Source organism: Nothobranchius furzeri, chromosome 10, assembly GCF_043380555.1.
Source record: "Nothobranchius furzeri strain GRZ-AD chromosome 10, NfurGRZ-RIMD1, whole genome shotgun sequence".
NCBI classification, from domain to species: domain Eukaryota; kingdom Metazoa; phylum Chordata; class Actinopteri; order Cyprinodontiformes; family Nothobranchiidae; genus Nothobranchius; species Nothobranchius furzeri.
In genome coordinates, this window is record NC_091750.1 from 39,931,378 (window position 1) to 39,951,253 (window position 19,876).

General features: G+C 44.9%; 1 protein-coding gene across 3 annotated transcripts in view; it reads right to left on the minus strand.

Moving 5' to 3' along the window:
* Nucleotides 1–19,876, minus strand: part of fras1 (Fraser extracellular matrix complex subunit 1) — a 232,789-nt gene that overhangs the window by 117,716 nt on the left and 95,197 nt on the right. For all 3 annotated transcript variants that reach the window (XM_070555614.1, XM_015960219.3, XM_054730402.2), the window contains 7 exons: nt 18,818–18,961; nt 16,401–16,547; nt 16,114–16,257; nt 13,367–13,507; nt 13,155–13,295; nt 12,910–13,077; nt 5,366–5,506 (listed from right to left, as the gene is read on the minus strand). In XM_070555614.1, coding sequence (XP_070411715.1) covers nt 5,366–5,506; nt 12,910–13,077; nt 13,155–13,295; nt 13,367–13,507; nt 16,114–16,257; nt 16,401–16,547; nt 18,818–18,961 — 1,026 coding nt within the window. The remainder of the gene's footprint in view (nt 1–5,365; nt 5,507–12,909; nt 13,078–13,154; nt 13,296–13,366; nt 13,508–16,113; nt 16,258–16,400; nt 16,548–18,817; nt 18,962–19,876) is intronic.

Sequence of the window (19,876 nt, forward strand, 5' to 3'; positions counted from 1 at the left end):
CTTAGAAACAGCCATTAAAACCACAGGTTAACAGTTTTATACCGTTGTCACGTGTCCTCACTGCTAATGTTTTTAGCAGTTAGCTTAGTGTTGTAATGTGGTGTTTATACCTTATTAAAATCAAACAAACATACCAGAGATTTGGATTTAAAAGCCATAAAACGTTAGTTACAAGTAGAGCCTAGCACATACGGATCGTTAGCATTAGCAATAGCATTATTATCATGAGCTAATGAATTAAAATAGCACAACCCACTACCAAGCAAAAACAAGACTGCGGTCATTTAAAGCTTCTCCGGATCACTGAAAGGTTAACCAACATGAAATAAAGTATCTGTGGGCTTCCAGGCTTGTAAACGGCTTTCGTTTGGTAATATATTTGTAATGTGTTTATGTATTAGCAGACGCTTTTGTCCAAAGAGACTTACAGATGATAATGAAGCTACAGGCTGCCCTTGAGGCTAACAACAAACACTGAACCTAGGTGGCAGTGAGGCAGCATGATGAATCCTAGAGGGAAGTGAACATGGAGTGGACAGTAGAATGGAGGGACGGTTGCTGGGAGGGTGCTAGTTTAGAAGATGCTCTCTGAAGAGCAGGGTCTTTAGGAGTTTCTTGAAAATCAACAAGGAAGCCGCTGTTCTGGTAGTGCTTGGTAGGTCATTCCACATCTGTGGAACGACACATGAAGAGCCTGGATTGTCCTGAGCGTGGTGTAGGCACGGCTAGCCGATGATCCTTCAATGACCGGAGCGCCTGGGCCGTGATGAAAGCCTTTACGAGAGGATTCAGGTAGATGGGAGACATACCATCCAGGACAGTGTATGCTAGTGCTAGCCATTTGAATTTGATGCTTGCAGCTAGCGGTAGCCAATGGAGCTCAGTTACCAGAGGGGTGACGTGTGCTCTTTTAGGCTGATTAAAGACCAGATGCGCTGCTGCATTCTGGACCAATTGAAGAGGCCAGACAGTCCAGGCTGGAAGACCAGTTAGAAGGGTGCTGCAGTAGTCGGGGCGGAAGATGACAGACTGCACCAGGAGCTGGGAGACATCTTGTTTTGGATATGGTCTGATCTTTCAGATGTTATACAGCATCAAGCGGCATGAACGTGCGACAGAGGCAACGTGATCTTTAAAGGTCAGCTGGTCATCAATCACAACACCCAAATTTCGAACTGCCTTTGAAGGAGCCAGAGACATTTTTTGCGAAAATAGCTCTATATTTTCTTCGATATATGTGGTCATTACATGTATTTTCACAAGTCTACTCAATCAGAAAATCTCTGGGTCAATGTTATGCCCAAAACTTTGGATTTGACTTCCTGGGTTTTAATTATTTGGGGACGTCGTTCTAGAGATGTGTCGTTCTAGAGATGCGTCGTTCTAGAGCCGTGTCTTTCTAGAGACGTGTCGTTCTAGTGATGTTCTACAGATGTGTTGTTCAAGAGCTGCGTCGTTCTAGAGATGTGTCGTTCTACAGACGTGTCGTTCTAGAGATGTGTCGTTCTAGAGATGTGTTGTTCTAGTGATGTTCTACAGACGTGTCGTTCTAGAGATGTGTCGTTCTAGTGATGTTCTACAGACGTGTCGTTCTAGAGATGTGTCGTTCTAGTGATGTTCTACAGAAGTGTCGTTCTAGAGATGTGTCATTCTACAGACGTGTCGTTCTAGAGATGTGTCGTTCAAGTGATGTGTCGTTCTAGAGCCGTGTCATTCTAGAGATGTGTCGTTCTACAGACATGTCGTTCTAGAGCCGTGCCGTTCTTGAGCCGTGTCATTCTAGAGATGTGTCGTTCTACAGATGTGTCATCCTAGAGAGGTGTCGTTCTAGAGAGGTGTCGTTCTAGAGATGTGTTGTTCTAAAGATGTGTCGTTCTAGTGATGTGTTGCTCTAAAGATGTGACGTTCTAGAGACGTGTCGTTCTACAGATGTGTCGTTCTAGAGATGTGTTGTTCTAGAGCCGTGTCGTTCTAGAGTCGTGTCGTTCTAGAGATGTGTCGTTCTAGAGATGTGTCGTTCTAGAGATGTGTCATTCTAGAGATGTTGTTCTAGAGATGTTGTCATTCTAGAGAGGTGTCGTTCTACAGATGTGTGTCATTCTACAGATGTGTGTCGTTCTACATATGTGTGTCGTTCTAGAGATGTGTCGTTCTAGAGAAGTGTCGTTCTACAGATGTGTCGTTCTAAAGATGTGTCGTTATAAAGATGTGTCGTTCTAGAGATGTTGTTCTAGAGATGTGTTGTTCTAGGGCCGTGTTGTTCTAGAGATTTGTCATTCTAGAGATGTTGTTCTAGAGGTGTTGTCGTTCTAGAGAGGTGTCGTTCTACAGATGTGTGTCATTCTACAGATGTGTGTCGTTCTACAGATGTGTGTTGTTCTAGAGATGTGTCGTTTTAGATATGTGTCGTTCTACAGACATGTCGTTCTAGAGCCGTGTCGTTCTTGAGCCGTGTCATTCTAGAGATGTGTCGTTCTAGAGATGTGTCGTTCTACAGATGTGTCGTTCTAGAGATGTGTCGTTCTACAGATGTGTCGTTCTAGAGCGGTGTCGTTCTAGAGAGGTGTCGTTCTAGAGATGTGTCGTTCTAGAGAGGTGTCGTTCTAGAGATGTGTCGTTCTAGAGATGTGTCGTTCTAAATATGTATCATTCTACAGATGTGTCGTTCTAGAGATGTGTTGTTCTAAAGAAGTGTCGTTCTAGAGATGTGTTGCTCTAAAGATGTGACGTTCTAGAGACGTGTCGTTCTACAGATGTGTCGTTCTAGAGATGTGTTGTTCTAGAGCCGTGTCGTTCTAGAGTCGTGTCGTTCTAGAGATGTGTCGTTCTAGAGATGTGTCGTTCTAGAGATGTGTCATTCTAGAGATGTTGTTCTAGAGATGTTGTCATTCTAGAGAGGTGTCGTTCTACAGATGTGTGTCATTCTACAGATGTGTGTCGTTCTACAGATGTGTGTCGTTCTAGAGATGTGTCGTTCTAGAGATGTGTCGTTCTACAGATGTGTCGTTCTAAAGATGTGTCGTTATAAAGATGTGTCGTTCTAGAGATGTTGTTCTAGGGCCGTGTTGTTCTAGAAATTTGTCGTTCTAGAGATGTCGTTCTAGAGAGGTGTCATTCTACAGATGTGTGTCGTTCTACAGATGTGTGTTGTTCTAGAGATGTGTCGTTTTAGATATGTGTCATTCTAGAGAGGTGTCGTTCTACAGATGTGTCGTTCTAAAGATGTGTCTTTCTAGAGTTGTTGTTCTAGAGATGTGTTGTTCTAGGGCCGTGTTGTTCTAGTGATGTGTCGTTCTAGAGATGTCGTTCTACAGATGTGTGTTGTTCTAGAGATGTGTCGTTCTAGAGATGTGTCGTTTTAGATATGTGTCGTTCTAGAGATGTGCCGTTCTAGAGAGGCGCCGTTCTAGAGATGTGTCGTTCTAGAGATGTGTCATTCTAGAGATATGTCGTTCCAGAGATGTGTCATTCTACAGATGTGTTGTTCTCGAACGAAACGGCTCTGAGAGCCCGCTGTTTAAAGGGACCGATCAGAGCCGGCTCCGTGTCCGAGGAGCCGAGTCTGAGTTTTTTTTTGTTTTTTCCTTTCTTGCTCCCTTTACCCCTCTCCGTGTTTAAGCCGCACGTGATTGGTCAACTTCTAGATGAGCCCTTTGCTCCTCGTCTGCAGCGAGCAGGAGGCGGGAGGGGCAGGTAAGGTGAGGCCATGGGTTAAAGCTGCAAACACAGCGAGATTAGGACACATTTGACCAGTACTGACTTTTCAAAGGAAGAGTGTGGACTAAGCCAGGGACGTCACTAGGTTTGAGAGATAGGGGGGCTTAGCCCGAAGAGCTTGACGCTGAACATTTTTTTCAACCCTGCAAAAACGTTGTCCGTTAATTCATTATTTGAAGAACATTTAACAGAAGCTGTTATTTTATCACTTTCTTTTACGTCCCTGCCTTCCTGCATGTTCAAAATAACCCTAAATCAGTTCATTGGTGGGGTCTATGTTGAAGAAAGATGTCATATATCAATTACACATTTGATTCAGACAGGCTCTTTATAATCAGAAATAATCATAGAAACGGAGTTTCTGTGAACTACACATTTAAGCTGTTCATGAATTTAATGGCTTCACAAACAACAAACCTTGTAAGAGATGCTTTGACCATCCTTCTGGACAAAGGCGCTGGATGGAAACCAAACACATTAAGATAAACAAACCTCTTTAACCCTCTCAGGCTCTAAATAAGTTTTGATAAAGGGACGAACAACTAAGTCCTTCAGGGTTACTTCTGAGTTAAAATGCTCATGAAATACATGTGTGGAGTAACCAGGTAGGTAGGTTTTAACCTGCCTGCCTCCAGAGGGTTAAGAGCTTCAGTGAAACATAAATACATTTTTAAAAGTCTGGGAGGGTTTTTTTTTTTGTTTTGTGAGACGTTCATCGGCTCCATTAAAGTTTGATGCCCTCTTGAAGCTTTCAGACACAGCAGAAGAAACGCAGATGAAACCTGGCGGAGTGGACCATTATGCTTCTTCATCTTAAGCCATCATTAAACATTTATTGGAGTCATTGTAATTAGAAGTCGTATAACTTAATACATCCTAAACTCAGAGGATGTTATTGCCTTTGAAAATCCACCAACTCCTTAACTTTAACACTGAGTTTGCCTCATCAGCCTAATGAGTTCATCAACACAAACAGAGACAAAGGCGGCAAACAGGACTGTTTTGTTTTTGTGACCCACAACTAAATCAGAGAGCATTCTTCTTCTTAACGGTCTTTATCGTTCCTCACCTGCCATTTCAATTACTGGAGCCAGTTTAGAAGTTAAAAAAAAGACACAATCACACATTGCTCATGTTCACTGGTGGGGTTTCCTCTCACGATAAGAAATAAAATGGACTGCTACTGAAAAAAGCCCTGAAAACCAAACTAGTCGGTTTAAGATAGAAACGGGATAGAGTAAGTAAACCATGCCGGGGGCCAACGCAGGATTACAGCTAATGGATTTCCAGTAAGCAGCTACAATGACTTCATATCATAGATATAATCAATCTAGGACCACTTTCCACACTCGACTACTTTCTTCTACAATCTGCTCTTTAACTGTATTTCCTATTTCAGCTGTTAACTTTATTTTTTCTCTAAGTGTTTTTTTCCCCAGAAGAAGCTACAATGATGTTCTGCCGAGCGGTGGTGGCCTCATGGAGGGGGCCATCAGGCTAGCACACTGCTGCTAACCACTTAAACATTCTCCCTCTCCTGATGATAACATTTTACTCAAAGTGCTGTCTCAGTTTGACTTTCCAAATCAGCCTCAGGAACGACAGGCCTCAGGGGGCGTATGTAAATACACGTACACACGTTTCTCACCTTGACATTGGTGGTTGTGGGTGAAGAAGCCTTGTGGACAGGTGGGAACACACTGACCCTCGTGCAGGCTGGATGGGGGGCTGCAGGAGGTGCAGTTTTCTGCAGATGGTCCAGTACAGAGCTGGCAGGAGGGATCACACTCTGAAACAGGAAATGCAAAAACACTATCTTAACGTCTTCATCAAAATATCCACGAAGGTCCGAATCAGCGAATCAGAACCAACTGAAGGATGAGATGAAAGGTAAAAGTCAAAGGATAAGAAACAACCTGTCTACACACATCCACCTCTAGGATGCTGCTTCTCTGATGCTTTAATCAGTCAATCAATCAATCAATCAATCAATCAATCAATCAATCAATCAAAGCTTTATTTATAAAGCGCCTTCCGCAACCCTGTCAGGAAGCCCAAGGCGCTGAGCATGGTACAGTAGAAGGTAAATATATTGAATAAATCAAAAATAAAAGCTATTCAAATTACAAAATACAAATTACAAAAAAGGTGAAACATTCTGGTACAGGACAAATGTGTAAAACAAGGGATAGAGTGAACCAATGAGAACTGTGAAATAAATTCAACATAAAAGAGGGCCAAAATTAGCCTAGTGAACTAGACCAAATTCTTGCTTTGCAAAGAATGGTCTAGGCATGCTCCACTGGAACCTCAGCAGCTCCTACCAGGACTCTGGCTAGCCAATCACAGCTCTCTAGATGGTTTCAAACACATAAAGAGCTGTGATTGGTCCATAATGGTGGGCCAATCATAGTGCTCTATCTGCTTAGTGAACAAATCACAGAGCTTTATCCGCTTTGTGGGCCAATCAGGGCACTCTATATGCCTGGTGAGTGGGATGATGCAACAGAGTGAAACAAGAGTATGTCACATTCATTGTCCAGTGGAATGCGGAGATCATTTGAAAGACAACGGTAGAACCCGCCCCACAACCGAGAGCCATCAATGGAGCATGGCCAGACTAAATAATACATTTATTTAGTCTGGCTTGCCAGGCTAGGCCAAAATCAAACATGTTCAGGAAACTCCAAGTGGAGGAGGTGGGTTTTTAGGAGACTCTTAAAGACTGGCAGAGATGGGGGCAGCCTGACTGAGGGTGGCAACTGGTTCCAGAGAGACGGTGCTAGGACTGAGAAAGCCCGGTCCCAGCGAGTACGACACCTAGAACGAGGGACAGTGAGCAGGCCTTGGTCAGAGGAGCGCAGAGCGCGTGATGGGGAGTGTCTGTTCAGGAGTGTGGCTAGATAGGGGGGACCACCACCCTGGAAGAAATGATAAACAAAGACGAGGATTTTGAATTGTGAGCGATAGCAAACCGGAAGCCAGTGCAGGGAGGCCAGAACCGGACTGATGTGATCCTGTTTCCTGGTCCCAGTCAGGAACCTGGCTGCGCTGTTCTGCACAACCTGTAGGCGACGCAGTGATGACTGACACAACCCTGCTTAGAGAGAGTTGCAGTAATCAAGCCTAGATATTACAAAGGCATGCAGTACCCGCTCCAGGTGGGCTCTCGACAGCATAGGCTTGATTTTTGCAAGGCGTCTCAGGTGAAAGAAACTGGACCAGATCACAGAATTGATGTGAGCATCAAAATTAAGTCCAGCATCAAGTTTCACCCCCAAACTGGTAACAACTGGTTTTGAGTAGGGAGAAAGAGGGCCAAGATCAACATAACGATCCACATTCCTGCTGTTGGGGTGAAAAACAATGAGCTCTGTCTTTCCCTCATTCAGATGCAGAAGAGAATGACGCTTCTGTAACGCGTCATTGTGTTTAAGTTAGCAGCCAAATAATAAAGCTAACCTACACAAGTAATGCTACTATCTGGACCAAATGACTCCAAGTGGTGCCACGTAAACAAAGGGTTGCCGGTTTGACTTCCATCCAAGACAGGTACCCTTGAGCAAAGTACTCCACGCTCCCTGCCTGCTGGTGGTGGGATGGGCCGGTGGCCACTGGACTGCTGTGGCTCATCACCACCAGTGTGTGAGTTCTGCAAAGTCCTGAATCACAAAAGAACCAAACAAATGTGCTATTTTTGGTAGGAACTTTTAACAACGTCACATTTCAAACAATAAACTTCCTGCTTAGAAAAAAGCTATTTTTACATTTTATATAGTTAATTTTACGCAAGTTCTTGTTTAACTATGAAAACCTTTCCTTAAAGTTAAAACCAACCGTGCAGGTATTCACTAAACCCACTGCTGAGGCATTAAGCTGGCATGGCTATTACAGCTAACACGGCTAGCACAGCTAACTCTGGTTAAATTATGCACATTTTTGCTAAGCTAGTCTATTTTACAGACAAACAGAAGCAGAGTCAAATCCTTTCTCACATTTCAAACAGCTGCTCTGCTGACTTCGTCTCAGAACGAACGTTCGCTTTCAGAGCTACCTGTAGGGCGCACAGGAGGCACCCTACATGACTAGACCCACCTACTAGTGAATTCCAACCCCCGATTGGATGAGACAGCTGTCAATGAAGAGAGACAGCCAATCACAACGGTTTGTTCATTCCTCCTGCGCTTTCCGACTTTCTGACAGAAAGACGTCTCCCCACATGCTGATTTAACTTGTGTTGACTTCCATAACTGAAGTACTTTTGAACTTTGATCTTCAAATGTGCCTAATACTGTTGCCTATTACACTTTATGAGGTTGCTGGGGTTGTCCATGAGGCTGCTGGGATTACTGTTATTGTCTTCTAGAACCTGCTGTTGTGAGCAGCTTTTATTCTTGTGCAGCACACAAGAGGCAGAATAAGACGAGCGATTGTGTTGAGGGCACCACGAGCGACTAAAGCCAACCACTGATGAGTGACAGTCTCTTCCAGCTTGATTAAGGAAATCCATTCCAGCTAATGGCCTTTCAATGGCAGGTAAACACATGTTCTCTGTAGCTCGGAGCTTAAATGTACAAAAAGAAAAACAAAGCATTCGCTAAACAATCTCTGACCCCTGAAGTTGTAGGGATGCAGAATCCCACCAGAACAGTCTCAACCTGTTCAGGTGGGATTCTGGATTTTTGGTCCCGCTTCATGTAAAACCTGTGAGAAAGCTCTTAGTCTCTGTGAGACGTTCTTTACATCACAAATGAAATTAATTACTGAGTCTGGAGGCTTTGCAGGAGCCTGCAGGAAACCATAAAACTGTTTTCAGAACAACCTTCAACTGTCGGGATTATTAAACCGGGATCCCACCCAGAAACAGCCCTGGGGGGTTATCTGGGGAGCGGCGGAGGAGAAACACTGATAAACAATAACCTGCTTTATTCTGAGCTCACTTCACTTCCACGGTCGTCAAGCTTCAGAAATACAGTGGGGCAAAAAAAGTATTTAGTCAGCCACCGATTGTGCAAGTTCTCCCACTTAAAATGATGACAGAGGTCAGTAATTTACATCATAGGTACACTTCAACTGTAAGAGACAGAATGTGAAAAAAAAATCCATGAATTCACATGGCAGGATTTTTAAAGAATTTATTTGTAAATCAGGGTGGACAATAAGTATTTGGTCAATAACAAAAATTCAACTCAGTACTTTGTAACATAACTTTTGCTGGCAATAACAGAGGTCAAATGATTACTATAGGTCTTTACCAGGTTTGCACACACAGTAGCTGGTATTTTGGCCCATTCCTCCATGCAGATCTTCTCGAGAGCAGTGATGTTTTGGGGCTGTCGCCGAGCAACACAGACTTTCAACTCCCTCCACAGATTTTCTATGGGGTTGAGGTCTGGAGACTGGCTAGGCCACTCCAGGACTTTCAAATGCTTCTTACAGAGCCACTCCTTTGTTGCCCGGGCGGTGTGTTTGGGATCATTGTCGTGTTGGAAGACCCAGCCACGTTTCATCTTCAAAGCTCTCACTGATGGAAGGAGGTTTTGGCTCAGAATCTCATGATACATGGCCCCATTCATTCTTTCCTTAACACGGATCAGTCGTCCTGTCCCCTTATCAGAAAAACAGCCCCAAAGCATGATGTTCCCACCCCCATGCTTCACAGTAGGTATGGTGTTCTTGGGATGCAACTCAGTATTCTTCTTCCTTCAAACACGACGAGTTGAGTTTATACCAAAAAGTTCTACTTTGGTTTCATCTGAAGTGTACTGTACGTTCATCAGGAAACACAGAAGATGTGAAAGCTAACGACACCAGGTCAGTTTTGATTAAGAGAAAATAACTAGTTTAAACTGGTGTTGAGGGTCTACCCTCATGAGAAAATTACTATGCAGTAATTTCTCCAAAAGACTGTGCCAAAATTGCCCTGGAGCGTCTGCCCTCATGAGAAAATTGCTACGCAGCATTTTCTCCTAAAACTGTGTCATCTGCGCTCTGAAAAAGCAGATAATAAATTCCAGCGCCAAGAGAGACTTCATTTCCCATGATTCCTTTAGCCGGAAGCAACGTGATGACGTCACCGTCGAACCCCGGAACACAATTTCTGCGCATGTGCTGGGACCACACAGAGTCTTCTCGCCGGACCGCTGAAAGCTATAAATCCCAGACAGAACGAAACTTATCTCGTCTTTTGTTCAGTTCAACTGCTGTAGTTGCTACGGCTCCGGACAGCACGCGGGAGGCCTGGCTGCTGAAGTGGATCGAACACAGAACCGCTGAAAAGCAGCGGAAAACCATCAGATCTGCTCTCCTTGTGCTCAGCTTCAGCTGATGTGTGAGAGATCGCTCGCTGCTATGACTCCGGATGTGTGAGGACACCGAACCGCTGGAAAGCAGCGGAAAACCATCAAATCAACGGAGAACTCTGATTGAACAGTGGGGGACGCCTCGCTGTTTCGTTTGTTCAAAGTTTTTTTTCTATCTATCTTTCTCTTCCCGTTTTCTCTCTAATAAGCCAGAATAAGTAGTCACACTGCGCAATTTGCTTCAAAATAGAAAACAGTCTCTCTTTTGTACCAAAAACGCCATCGGATCCTTTTAAGAGTAAGCCGTTTGTTTGTTTGTCATTGTTTAATATCTTAAATAGTTTTCTGCTGTGGCCAGGCTGACAAACTATTAGATTTCATTTATGATTGATATTTTGTGTTGTTTCTTGATTTTTTTAAGCGGTTTTTGAAGTTTGGTTTAAGTTACTGTGATTGAAAGTGCTTCGGAAGTTTAAAGTGCAAGTTGCCCACCCACCCACACACACACACAGACAGACAGACAGACAGACAGACAGACAGACACACACACACACACACACACACACAAACACACACACACACTTGTTTTTAGTGTTTAGGAGGACACAAGACTAAAACACACACTTATTGGGTCAGATTGTTTTACAGGATCATTTCATTGTTTCATTGTTAATTGTTGTTGATAAAATAAGTTGGTTAATATTGATTGGCTAAACGCTTCAGAAGGAGCTGAAGTGATTATTAGTTAATAAATGTATTGCCAATTAAGATTTTTGTGTCAGATTGAGATGGTTTGTGTGGTATGAAATTTAACTGCAGCTCGTTAAGATTCACAGAACGTTTAGACAAGATTGATAAGAGGTTTGGATTCAATGTTTCCCCTGTTAAAAGGGGTGCGGCCCCATGGATATTCTAATATCCAAATTAATTAATAAATCAGTAAATATTTCCATATTTACGAATTCATTGATGAATCCAAAAAGTAAGTAAAAGCTTACAAATTATTCGTTTGACAAATAGTCACAACACCGGTAGCTAGTTTATTCCTGCAGAAATCTGTTGTGGACTTCTCAAGCTCGCTGCTATAAAAGCAGAGTTCTTCTCTGAGTGGGTGTGAGAACATAAACAGCTTCAGCAAAGATGAGAGCGGAGAGAAATGTTGATAAGAGGAAAAACTGCTTCCTGCCAAATAAGGACACAAGTGTGATGAGATCCACAAACCAGACAGGAAACTGTTGTCTTTGTGTTTTAACGACTGAGAAAAGAAAGAAAATCTGCTCTTCACGTGTCTGAGCAGAACCTCCCTGAACCATTTATAGGTGCTTCAGAAGGACCAACAACTCCAGACACACCCACATCACCCCGCTTCTTGTCCAGCTTCACTAGGTGCCGGTCACCTTAAGGGTGGAGCTACACAGGGTGATCTTAGGTGTGTTCTTGCTGTGTCTTTCTAAATCCATGCTTTCGTTCTTTTTTAAACACAGAAACAGTTTTGTTTACCTGTTTGTAGCTACAGTTTCGCCGACGGCTGCCGGCTTGGACATCAGAACACCCCACCATACACAAAATGTCAGTAATCAGAACATTATATCACCGAACAAACATAATAACAGAAGAGAGAGACCGTAAACAAGAGGACAAACACATACAACACGCTTTAAAGACCTGTGCATACCCGACATGGGCGATAAACAAAGGAAAACAACAAACAAAAACAGAAAGCAAAGAACAACCCAAAAAAAGAACCAGAAACCCAGAAAGACAAGAACCAAAACCAGTGATAACCCTACCATACATCAGAGGCATAACGGAAAAAATAAGAGCAACAATGAAAAAACACAACATAAACACACCAACAAAGCCATACACAACAGTTAGAAACAGACTAGTGCACCCAAAAGACAAAATATCAGCTGGACAAAAATGTGGAGTCATCTACGAAATCCCATGCAAAATATGCAATAAAACATACGTAGGAGAAACCGGACGCCAACTCAATACACGGACAATAGAACACAGAAAGGAGTGCGAGAAAGAGGCAAATCGTAAACACACAAGAGCAGCAAAAGAAGAAGCAGAAAGTACAATAAAAAAGTCAGCCGTAACAGATCATTGCTTAAGAGAAAACCATATAATGGACTGGGACAACACACGGATCATAACCACCGAACAACAAAAATACAAAAGATGGATCAAGGAAGCAATCGAGATAAGGAGACGTGGATGTGAGATCATGAACAGGGACGACGGAGTTTACACGCTGGACCACGCATGGGACTGCATCGTCGGAGAGGGGAGAGCGGGCAGTAGAGGGCGACAACGTCCTCTGCTGCCCGCAGATAAACGGAGAAGGAAGTGACGCGCCACCATCAGCGTCAGCCTGAAGAAGCCGGCAGCCGGCAGCCGGCGGCGAAACTGTAGCTACAAACAGGTAAACAAAACTGTTTCTGTGTTTAAAAAAGAACGAAAGCATGGACACAGGGTGATTTTTACCTTGAGAGGCGCTTTGATGGATGTGCTTGTGTGGACCTTCCTACACTTCCAGCATGCCTAACCCACTCGATGACTTCATCTGAAGTCCGAAGACGATGGCTGTCCTAACAAGAACACTGTACTAAAATGGAAAGAGACTGCCTCTTATCTAGAAGCAGAGTTCCAGGAAAACATCACCAGGCGTGAACGTCCGTGTCGCTGCGGCGAGAAGGAACTCTGACGATGAGAACAGCTGCACCATCAGGTTCACGCGCTCTGAAACCCTAACCCACAAATCAGCTCTGAGGCGTGACAAAGAAACCAGGAACACACAATGATCTGAATTCCTTAAAGCTGAGAAGAAGAAACTGTTCAGGTGTCAACAGGGAAGAAGAGGAATCTGGGATTGAGTTCTCACCTCGGCACATCAGCGCGTGGTCCAGGAAGCTGCGTGCAGCACATCCAGCTGTGCAGACGCCGTGCTGAAGGAGAGCAGACTGAGGAAGGAGAACATCCTCTGGTTTCAGGCAGCGGAGGCAGTCTGAGGCCAGAGGTCCCACACAGGAGCGGCAGGAGGGGTGACAATCTGGAAGGAGGTGAAACATCAGCAGTGAGGGAGGAGGAAAAGTTCTCGTGTTAATTATTATAAATCAGGTGTCTCACTGTGGCAGCTGCTGTCCTGAGCATACAGACCCTCCCCACAGGACTCCACACACTGACCCTGGTGGAGCAGGAGCCCACCTGGACAGGAGGAGCACTGGGACACAGAAGGACCCCAGCAGGAGGCGCAGGAGCTGTGGCAGGCTGAGGAGACCAGGAGTTTGGTTTCTGATTTTTACATCATCACTCAGAAGGTCCAGAAAACCTCCACCTACCTCTGCATCTGCTGTGGCCATCCAGGTAATGCTGAGGCGGACACTGAGTAATACACTTCCCATGATGCAACGCAGCCCCCACAGGGCAGCTCATGCATTTGGGGTTGTCAGGGAAACAGGAGGCGCAGGACCAATCACAAGCTGTGAAACGGAGCATGTGACTGTTAACAGCATCAAAGACAGCCAGAACACCACTTCCACTCACCAGGAACGCCCTAAAACATGGCTGTCCTCAGTCAGAAGGACGGAGTTGTTCCACACATAAACAAGTGTTCTATTGTGGGTTCTCCAAACAAACCATCCTCACGTTACATCCTATCAAGTGGTAAATCTACCAGTGAGAAGAACCCCACTAACTAGTCATTTAGTTTGAACATAGCCGATGGTGAAGACCAAAGCTTCAGAACACCAGGAAGTCCTAAAGCGAAGGAACTGGGGAGCTGCAATGTGACTGATGGAGAACACCTGGATAAAGAGATGATTACATAAATGACAACCCTGAGGCACTGGAAACCTGCACAAGCCCACTCTCTTCCAGATGCAGGGACTTCACCACGTTGACTTTTAAAACCAGAAGGACCGACAGGTTGCACTGGACGTGACCTTTCTCCTGAAGGTTCTGACATTTCCCATCAGCAGCAGAAGAGAACAGCCTCAGCTACAGAAAGAGCTTAGTGACCAAGTTCACCGCGGCCCTGAGGGAGGATCGTTCCTTCCAGGGCTGTTGCTTGCTATTTTGGTGCCCCAAGCACAAAGGCTTCGTGGTGCCCCCCCCCCCCCCCCCCCCCACACACACACATACAGATAAAACAACACAATAACACAATATGTGCAAGCGCTTCGCCTTAAATTCTCTTTAATTCTCTTGTATGCACAAACTGCTTATTATTTTCCAAAATGTAGGATTGATATTTAGTGTGTGTGTATGTGTGGAGATAAATCTACCTACATTTTACTTTTCAACAATTTATTTTGTTTTCTTGTTTTTATATAACTATTTTCCTGTCCTGTCTGTCTCTCATCTTCCTGCATCTCCTCTAAACTCTCCAGAAAATCTGCTACCTGGATTCTTACTTTTTCACCTCATCAGTTACTTTTGAGCAGATCAAAGGGATCTCCTGACCACAAAGCGGAGTGCACGATTCAATGCTGCGTCAGTGAGGTGAAATCTCCGCAGCACAGGTGATGAGCTCCGCAGTGGCAGAGCGCCAGGCACAAATAAGACAGAAAGTAGAGAGCATGAGCGGACATGAACGATTGTGTGTTAATTATAGTTTTTTGGTTGCGCCACTTTGAGAATGGACCGTGCGCTGGAAGCAGCCGCCTGGAGAGCTGCGCAACAACGCAGCGCTGTGTCGCTGTCTGTGCTCTCTGCTCCAAAGAGTCCATAAATGATGTAATATAGGTAGAAAACTTTTTTCCGGCTCCCATGGATGTGTAGGATATACAGCTCCCCCATAATTCGATCCCTGCTCCTGGATGAAAAGCCGGACATTTTCAACAAGAACCCCCAGCCCGGACGCCCCGGACAGAGTGAAAAGTAGACACGGTCCATCTCCTTTCCTTTTTGTATTGTTTTCTCTCTGTAAACATGCTGTTAACTTGCTTTGCACATCTTCTAATTGAAATCTGTCTTTATCATATATATATTATTTTTCATAAGCTTGCGTTTGGTGCCCCTTCCCTGGCGTGGTGCCCTACGCGCTGTGCGTGGTGTGCGTGTGCGGAGCGCCGGCGCTGGTTCCTTCCAGTCGTTGTTTCACAACTCAAAAATAGAACCCATCCATATTCATGCTGCACCTCCTTTTAGAAGAGAGGCCTCTGACTCCTCATTAGTGAAGAAGGAGCTGCTAATTATTAGCTTGTTTGTTTATTAACTTGTTTGCCAACTGCTGACTAATCAGGATGGAGAGAAGCTCCACTGGAGGCTGCAAACACACACAACCTTCACCTCTGGGTTCCTCTGTTAGAATATTCCGTCACATCTGCAGTCAGATGTTTCGTTTAGCCTGGACTCTAAAAGCATTAGGCATCTCCAGCGTTTCTGGAGCCTTCCAGGATGTTTGAGCTGGTGGGCGTGGTTTGTTGCTGACTGAGCAGGCCCCCCGTTGTCCCCCTGAGTCACGGGAGTGAGGAGCTTGGGGCAGATCTTTCAATCCAACCAAAGTAAACGCAGCTCCGCTTGTCGTCTACACGGTTCTACACCTAGCTAATGGCTAATGTAGCTACAAATGATCGTGTGTGCGCGTGTGTGTGTGTGTGCGTGCATGTGTGTGTGTGTGTGTGTGTGTGTGTGTGTGTGTGAGTGCGTGGGTGCGTTCGTGCGTGCATAAGTGCGTGTGTGCGTGCATGTGTGTGTGTGTGTGTGTGTGCATGCATGCGTGCGTAAGTGCGTGTGTGTGTGTGTGTGTGTGTGTGTGCATGCATGCGTAAGTAAGTGCGTGTGTGTGTGTGTGTGTGTGTGTGTGTGTGTGTGTCTTAACTTTTACCCTGTAGTGTGTGTGGACATTTGCACATTGTGGGGACATCTGGCTGGTCCATGCAAAGACAAAATAACGTGTTTTTCAGGTTGGTGTGGATTAACTTTGGGTTTAGATTAGGATTAGGAATAGAACAGCATTGGTTATGGTTAGGGTTAGTGGGGTCACTAAGGTGAATGGAAGTAAATGGAGGGTTCACACTAGGATACAGAGACAAGTGTGTGTGTGGTTCAGAGGTTTTCTGGTGTAAAGATGAGTCAGTGTTACCGTAGCAGACGCCGTCCTGGCTGTAGAAGCCAGGACCGCAGTCAGAGACGCACACGCCGTCCTGTAGGAGAGCAGCTGGTTCTGAACATGAGGAACAGTTCTGCTGACTCGGGCCTCGACACTCCGAGCAGGACTCATGGCAGCCTGGGTGAAGGAGAGGATGGATAGAGATGTTTCACTTGTCTAGAACAACAAGAATGAACTGATGAGGTTAACCTCGGAGGAGGAGGGATGAGGAGAGTCCCCTAGAAACGCTGACAGACCTCAGGTCTGGTGCGGATACTTACGGACGCAGCGTGTGTGGTCCTGCTGGTAGGACCCAGGAGGACATGCAACCAGACACTGGTCTCTCTCCGGGCTCAGAACAGGTCGCTGGGGGCTGCAGGACTGGCAGACCCACCTGCTGGAACAGGTGGCACAGGAGGACGGGCATGCTGCGGGAAAAGGGGGGGGGAATTTTCTTTTCATATGGGAACCGAGCACTGAGGACGATCAGAGCTCCTGCAGTTTAGCACAATAAACCTTTTATTTAACAAATTAAAAGCTTGTGGTTCTCTGACGGTTTTACCCTGAAAGAGACGAGACTTCAGCAGAACCCAACTATGAGACTCGGTTCCTCCAGTGTTCCATCTCTGATTCCATTTTCCTGGTTATTCTCTAAAACTGAGTAAACAGAACTTGTTTTTACGGTTCTGCTCTCTCTGGAGCCTTCATCAGAGCTTTCGCCAATGTTGGTGGCGTAGCTTCCTTCCCTGTTTATATCGATATCGTCCTCTGGCCGCGACTCCTCTGTGGATCACCATGAGTGGTCCATCCTGTAAACTCCTGGGTCCATGCCTCCTCATGTCTATGGCCTCTCTGGTCCATCTTCTGTATTGTTGTTTATGATCCGTGTGTTGTCCCAGTGCAATTTACCATTTTCTCATCCATAGGGAGCCTAAGTCACTTCCGCACCACGGTTCCCCGGAATAACGAACAAATCAAAACAAACAAACAAGTCAACGGGGCTAAAAATGCTATTTTCTAACCCGCTTGTTTTGTGTCATGGATTTCACACATGATGTCCGTGAATTTTAAAGAAGCATTTTGATACTAAGAACACGTTTATTTTTGAACGGGGAACGATATTTTAGGTTTTGTGTGAAAATAAGTCCAGGACTACAAATGTGCTTCACCAAAGTGACGTCATCAAACCAGACAGGGAGAAAACAGGGAAAAGGGCTGTAAGTTCAGCAAACGTCCCACAGGAGGAAAGAACCGCCATAAATCTGGCCATGTGGTACGTAGCAGCAATGCTAGGGGGAGGAGCTTATGTGGTGATGTCACATATGCGACGTGCTGATTTCTGGTGTGTAGCATGCTAATTACGAATTTTTACAAGCTGATAAACCTCAAAGTACGTGACAGGCGTGGTCGAAACACCATCATTGCTTTTCATTTAAACTGCAGTAGAACATGTGTGTGATCCAGGGCGTGAGGCAACGCGGGTTAGAAAATAACGTTTAGCTTTTAGCCTCATTGACTTGCGTTCGTTTATTCGTTCTTCCGGGGATCCGTGGTGCGGAAGTAGACTTAGGCTCCCTATTTCTCATCATATAATGGACAGGGACAGTACTCGGGCCATAAACACAGAACAACAACAGCGCAGATAAACACAGAAGGAAGCTTCGCCGCCAACATCAGCGAAAGTTCTGATGAAGGCTCCAGAGAGAGCCGACATGTCAGAACCGGTAAAAACAAGCTCTAGGTAACGCTTCCTTTCATAGTCCCCTAATTACTAAGTACTTACATAGTAATTACACAGTAAGTTCAAGTGTAATATTGTTTCTGAGGTCAGTTATAACCATGTAACTCAGGTTCAATTCTAGCTTTTATTTGTATGAATCCTTCCCAGTAAATACTGCTTCACACAATAATACACTTTATTACTATTATACACTGTAACTATGTGATTACCATATAAGTACTTAGTAATTACAGGACTGTAAACGGAAGCGTTACCAAATCCTTTGATAGTCCCTTGCTCAGGACTGGACCTGCAGCAGGATTTGCCACGTTTCACAACTAAAAAGGAGAACTCTGCAGACTCTTAGTTTAAAAGCACTTTTTTCTGTTTTTGACTCAAACATCTTAAACTTAAAAAAGTCTGAGAAAAACCCTAACCCTAACTAACTCCAACAGGAACGTAGAACCAACAGTGGGACGAAAACACACACCTGTTTGTGAACAGAAGCCAAACGACCCTGCCTCTGAAAACATTCATTAGCCGATAAATAAACCCTGACCAGATAATAAACTCCTAGAATTATTTAGCCTACATAAAAGCATGCATGTGTGTGAATTTCTGTTTATTAAACATTTTGGCAGCATTAGCTCCTTGTTCCATTAGCTTTTCAGCTAAATAATGGACATTTATGTGCTTGTGCGTCTAACTGTAAGTAATCTAGGAGGTGCCAAGTTGTTGTTGTAGCTGCTGGTCGTAACGCCACAACCATGTGATAACAGAGAGGATGCATCGGGTTTGTTCTGCAGCTGCAGCATTATTATATTGTATATTATAATTATTATAAATGCCCTGCACACTAAAACCAGACAGTAAAACATTTACTTTTTTGTTTCACAGTCAGAACTTCTGTGTTTTTAATACAAACATGACTTTTTACTATTTGCGTCAGGCCCACATTTAAAGAAAGGAAATCGTTACCTGTACAGCCTTGTCCTTCAGAATAAAAGCCCGGCGGACAGACAGAAAGGCAGCGACCAAGATGGAGGAGAGCTTTGGGGTTTCTGCAGCTCTCACAGTGGTCAGGAGTCCCCAGACAGGACAGGCAGTCTGTGTGGCACTGCACTGTAAAACACACAACCTGGTTTTATTATTCGGGGGTTCCTTCCTGCGTGGATAAGAGAAGAACCAAACACAATCTGACAAGTCAAATTCTAATTTGAATTCCTTCCATCAGACTTGTAACATCCAGACTGAGTCAGCGGTGCAGAAGCTTCCCTCGGTTTTCCGTCACCGACTGGGATGTTTCTGCTGTCAGCTGATCTCCACTGAAGCCTTTACGAGCGCTTCTTGCCCACTTTGAGTCGTCGTTCTGCGTGTCAGCGACACTTTACTAACAAACCAATGCTTCCAGCAGCTTACAGACCAAGTTCCAACACATCTGCAGTACAGCTCGTATAAATGATCTCTGGGGGAACAAAGCTCTGGCGCTCCTGTTTCAGGAACTAGAAGTTGGCCAGAGCATGAGAAGGGAGCAGAACATGGCAGCAGTCTCAAGCTGCATTTATACTTCTGCTTCAGAGGGAAGCACGCTCTCAGACTTTTGCTTCAGAGGGAAGCACGCTCTCAGACTTCTACTTCAGTGGGAAGCACGCTCTCAGACTTCTGCTTCAGAGGGAAGCACGCTCTCAGACTTCTACTTCAGTGGGAAGCACGCTCTCAGACTTCTGCTTCAGAGGGAAGCACGCTCTCAGACTTCTGTTTCAGAGGGAAGCACGCTCTCAGACTTCTGTTTCAGAGGGAAGCACGCTCTCAGACTTCTGTTTCAGAGGGAAGCACGCTCTCAGACTTCTGCTTCAGAGGGAAGCACGCTCTCAGACTTCTGTTTCAGAGGGAAGCACGCTCTCAGACTTCTGTTTCAGAGGGAAGCACGCTCTCAGACTTCTGCTTCAGAGGGAAGCACGCTCTCAGACTTCTGTTTCAGAGGGAAGCACGCTCTCAGACTTCTGTTTCAGAGGGAAGCACGCTCTCAGACTTCTG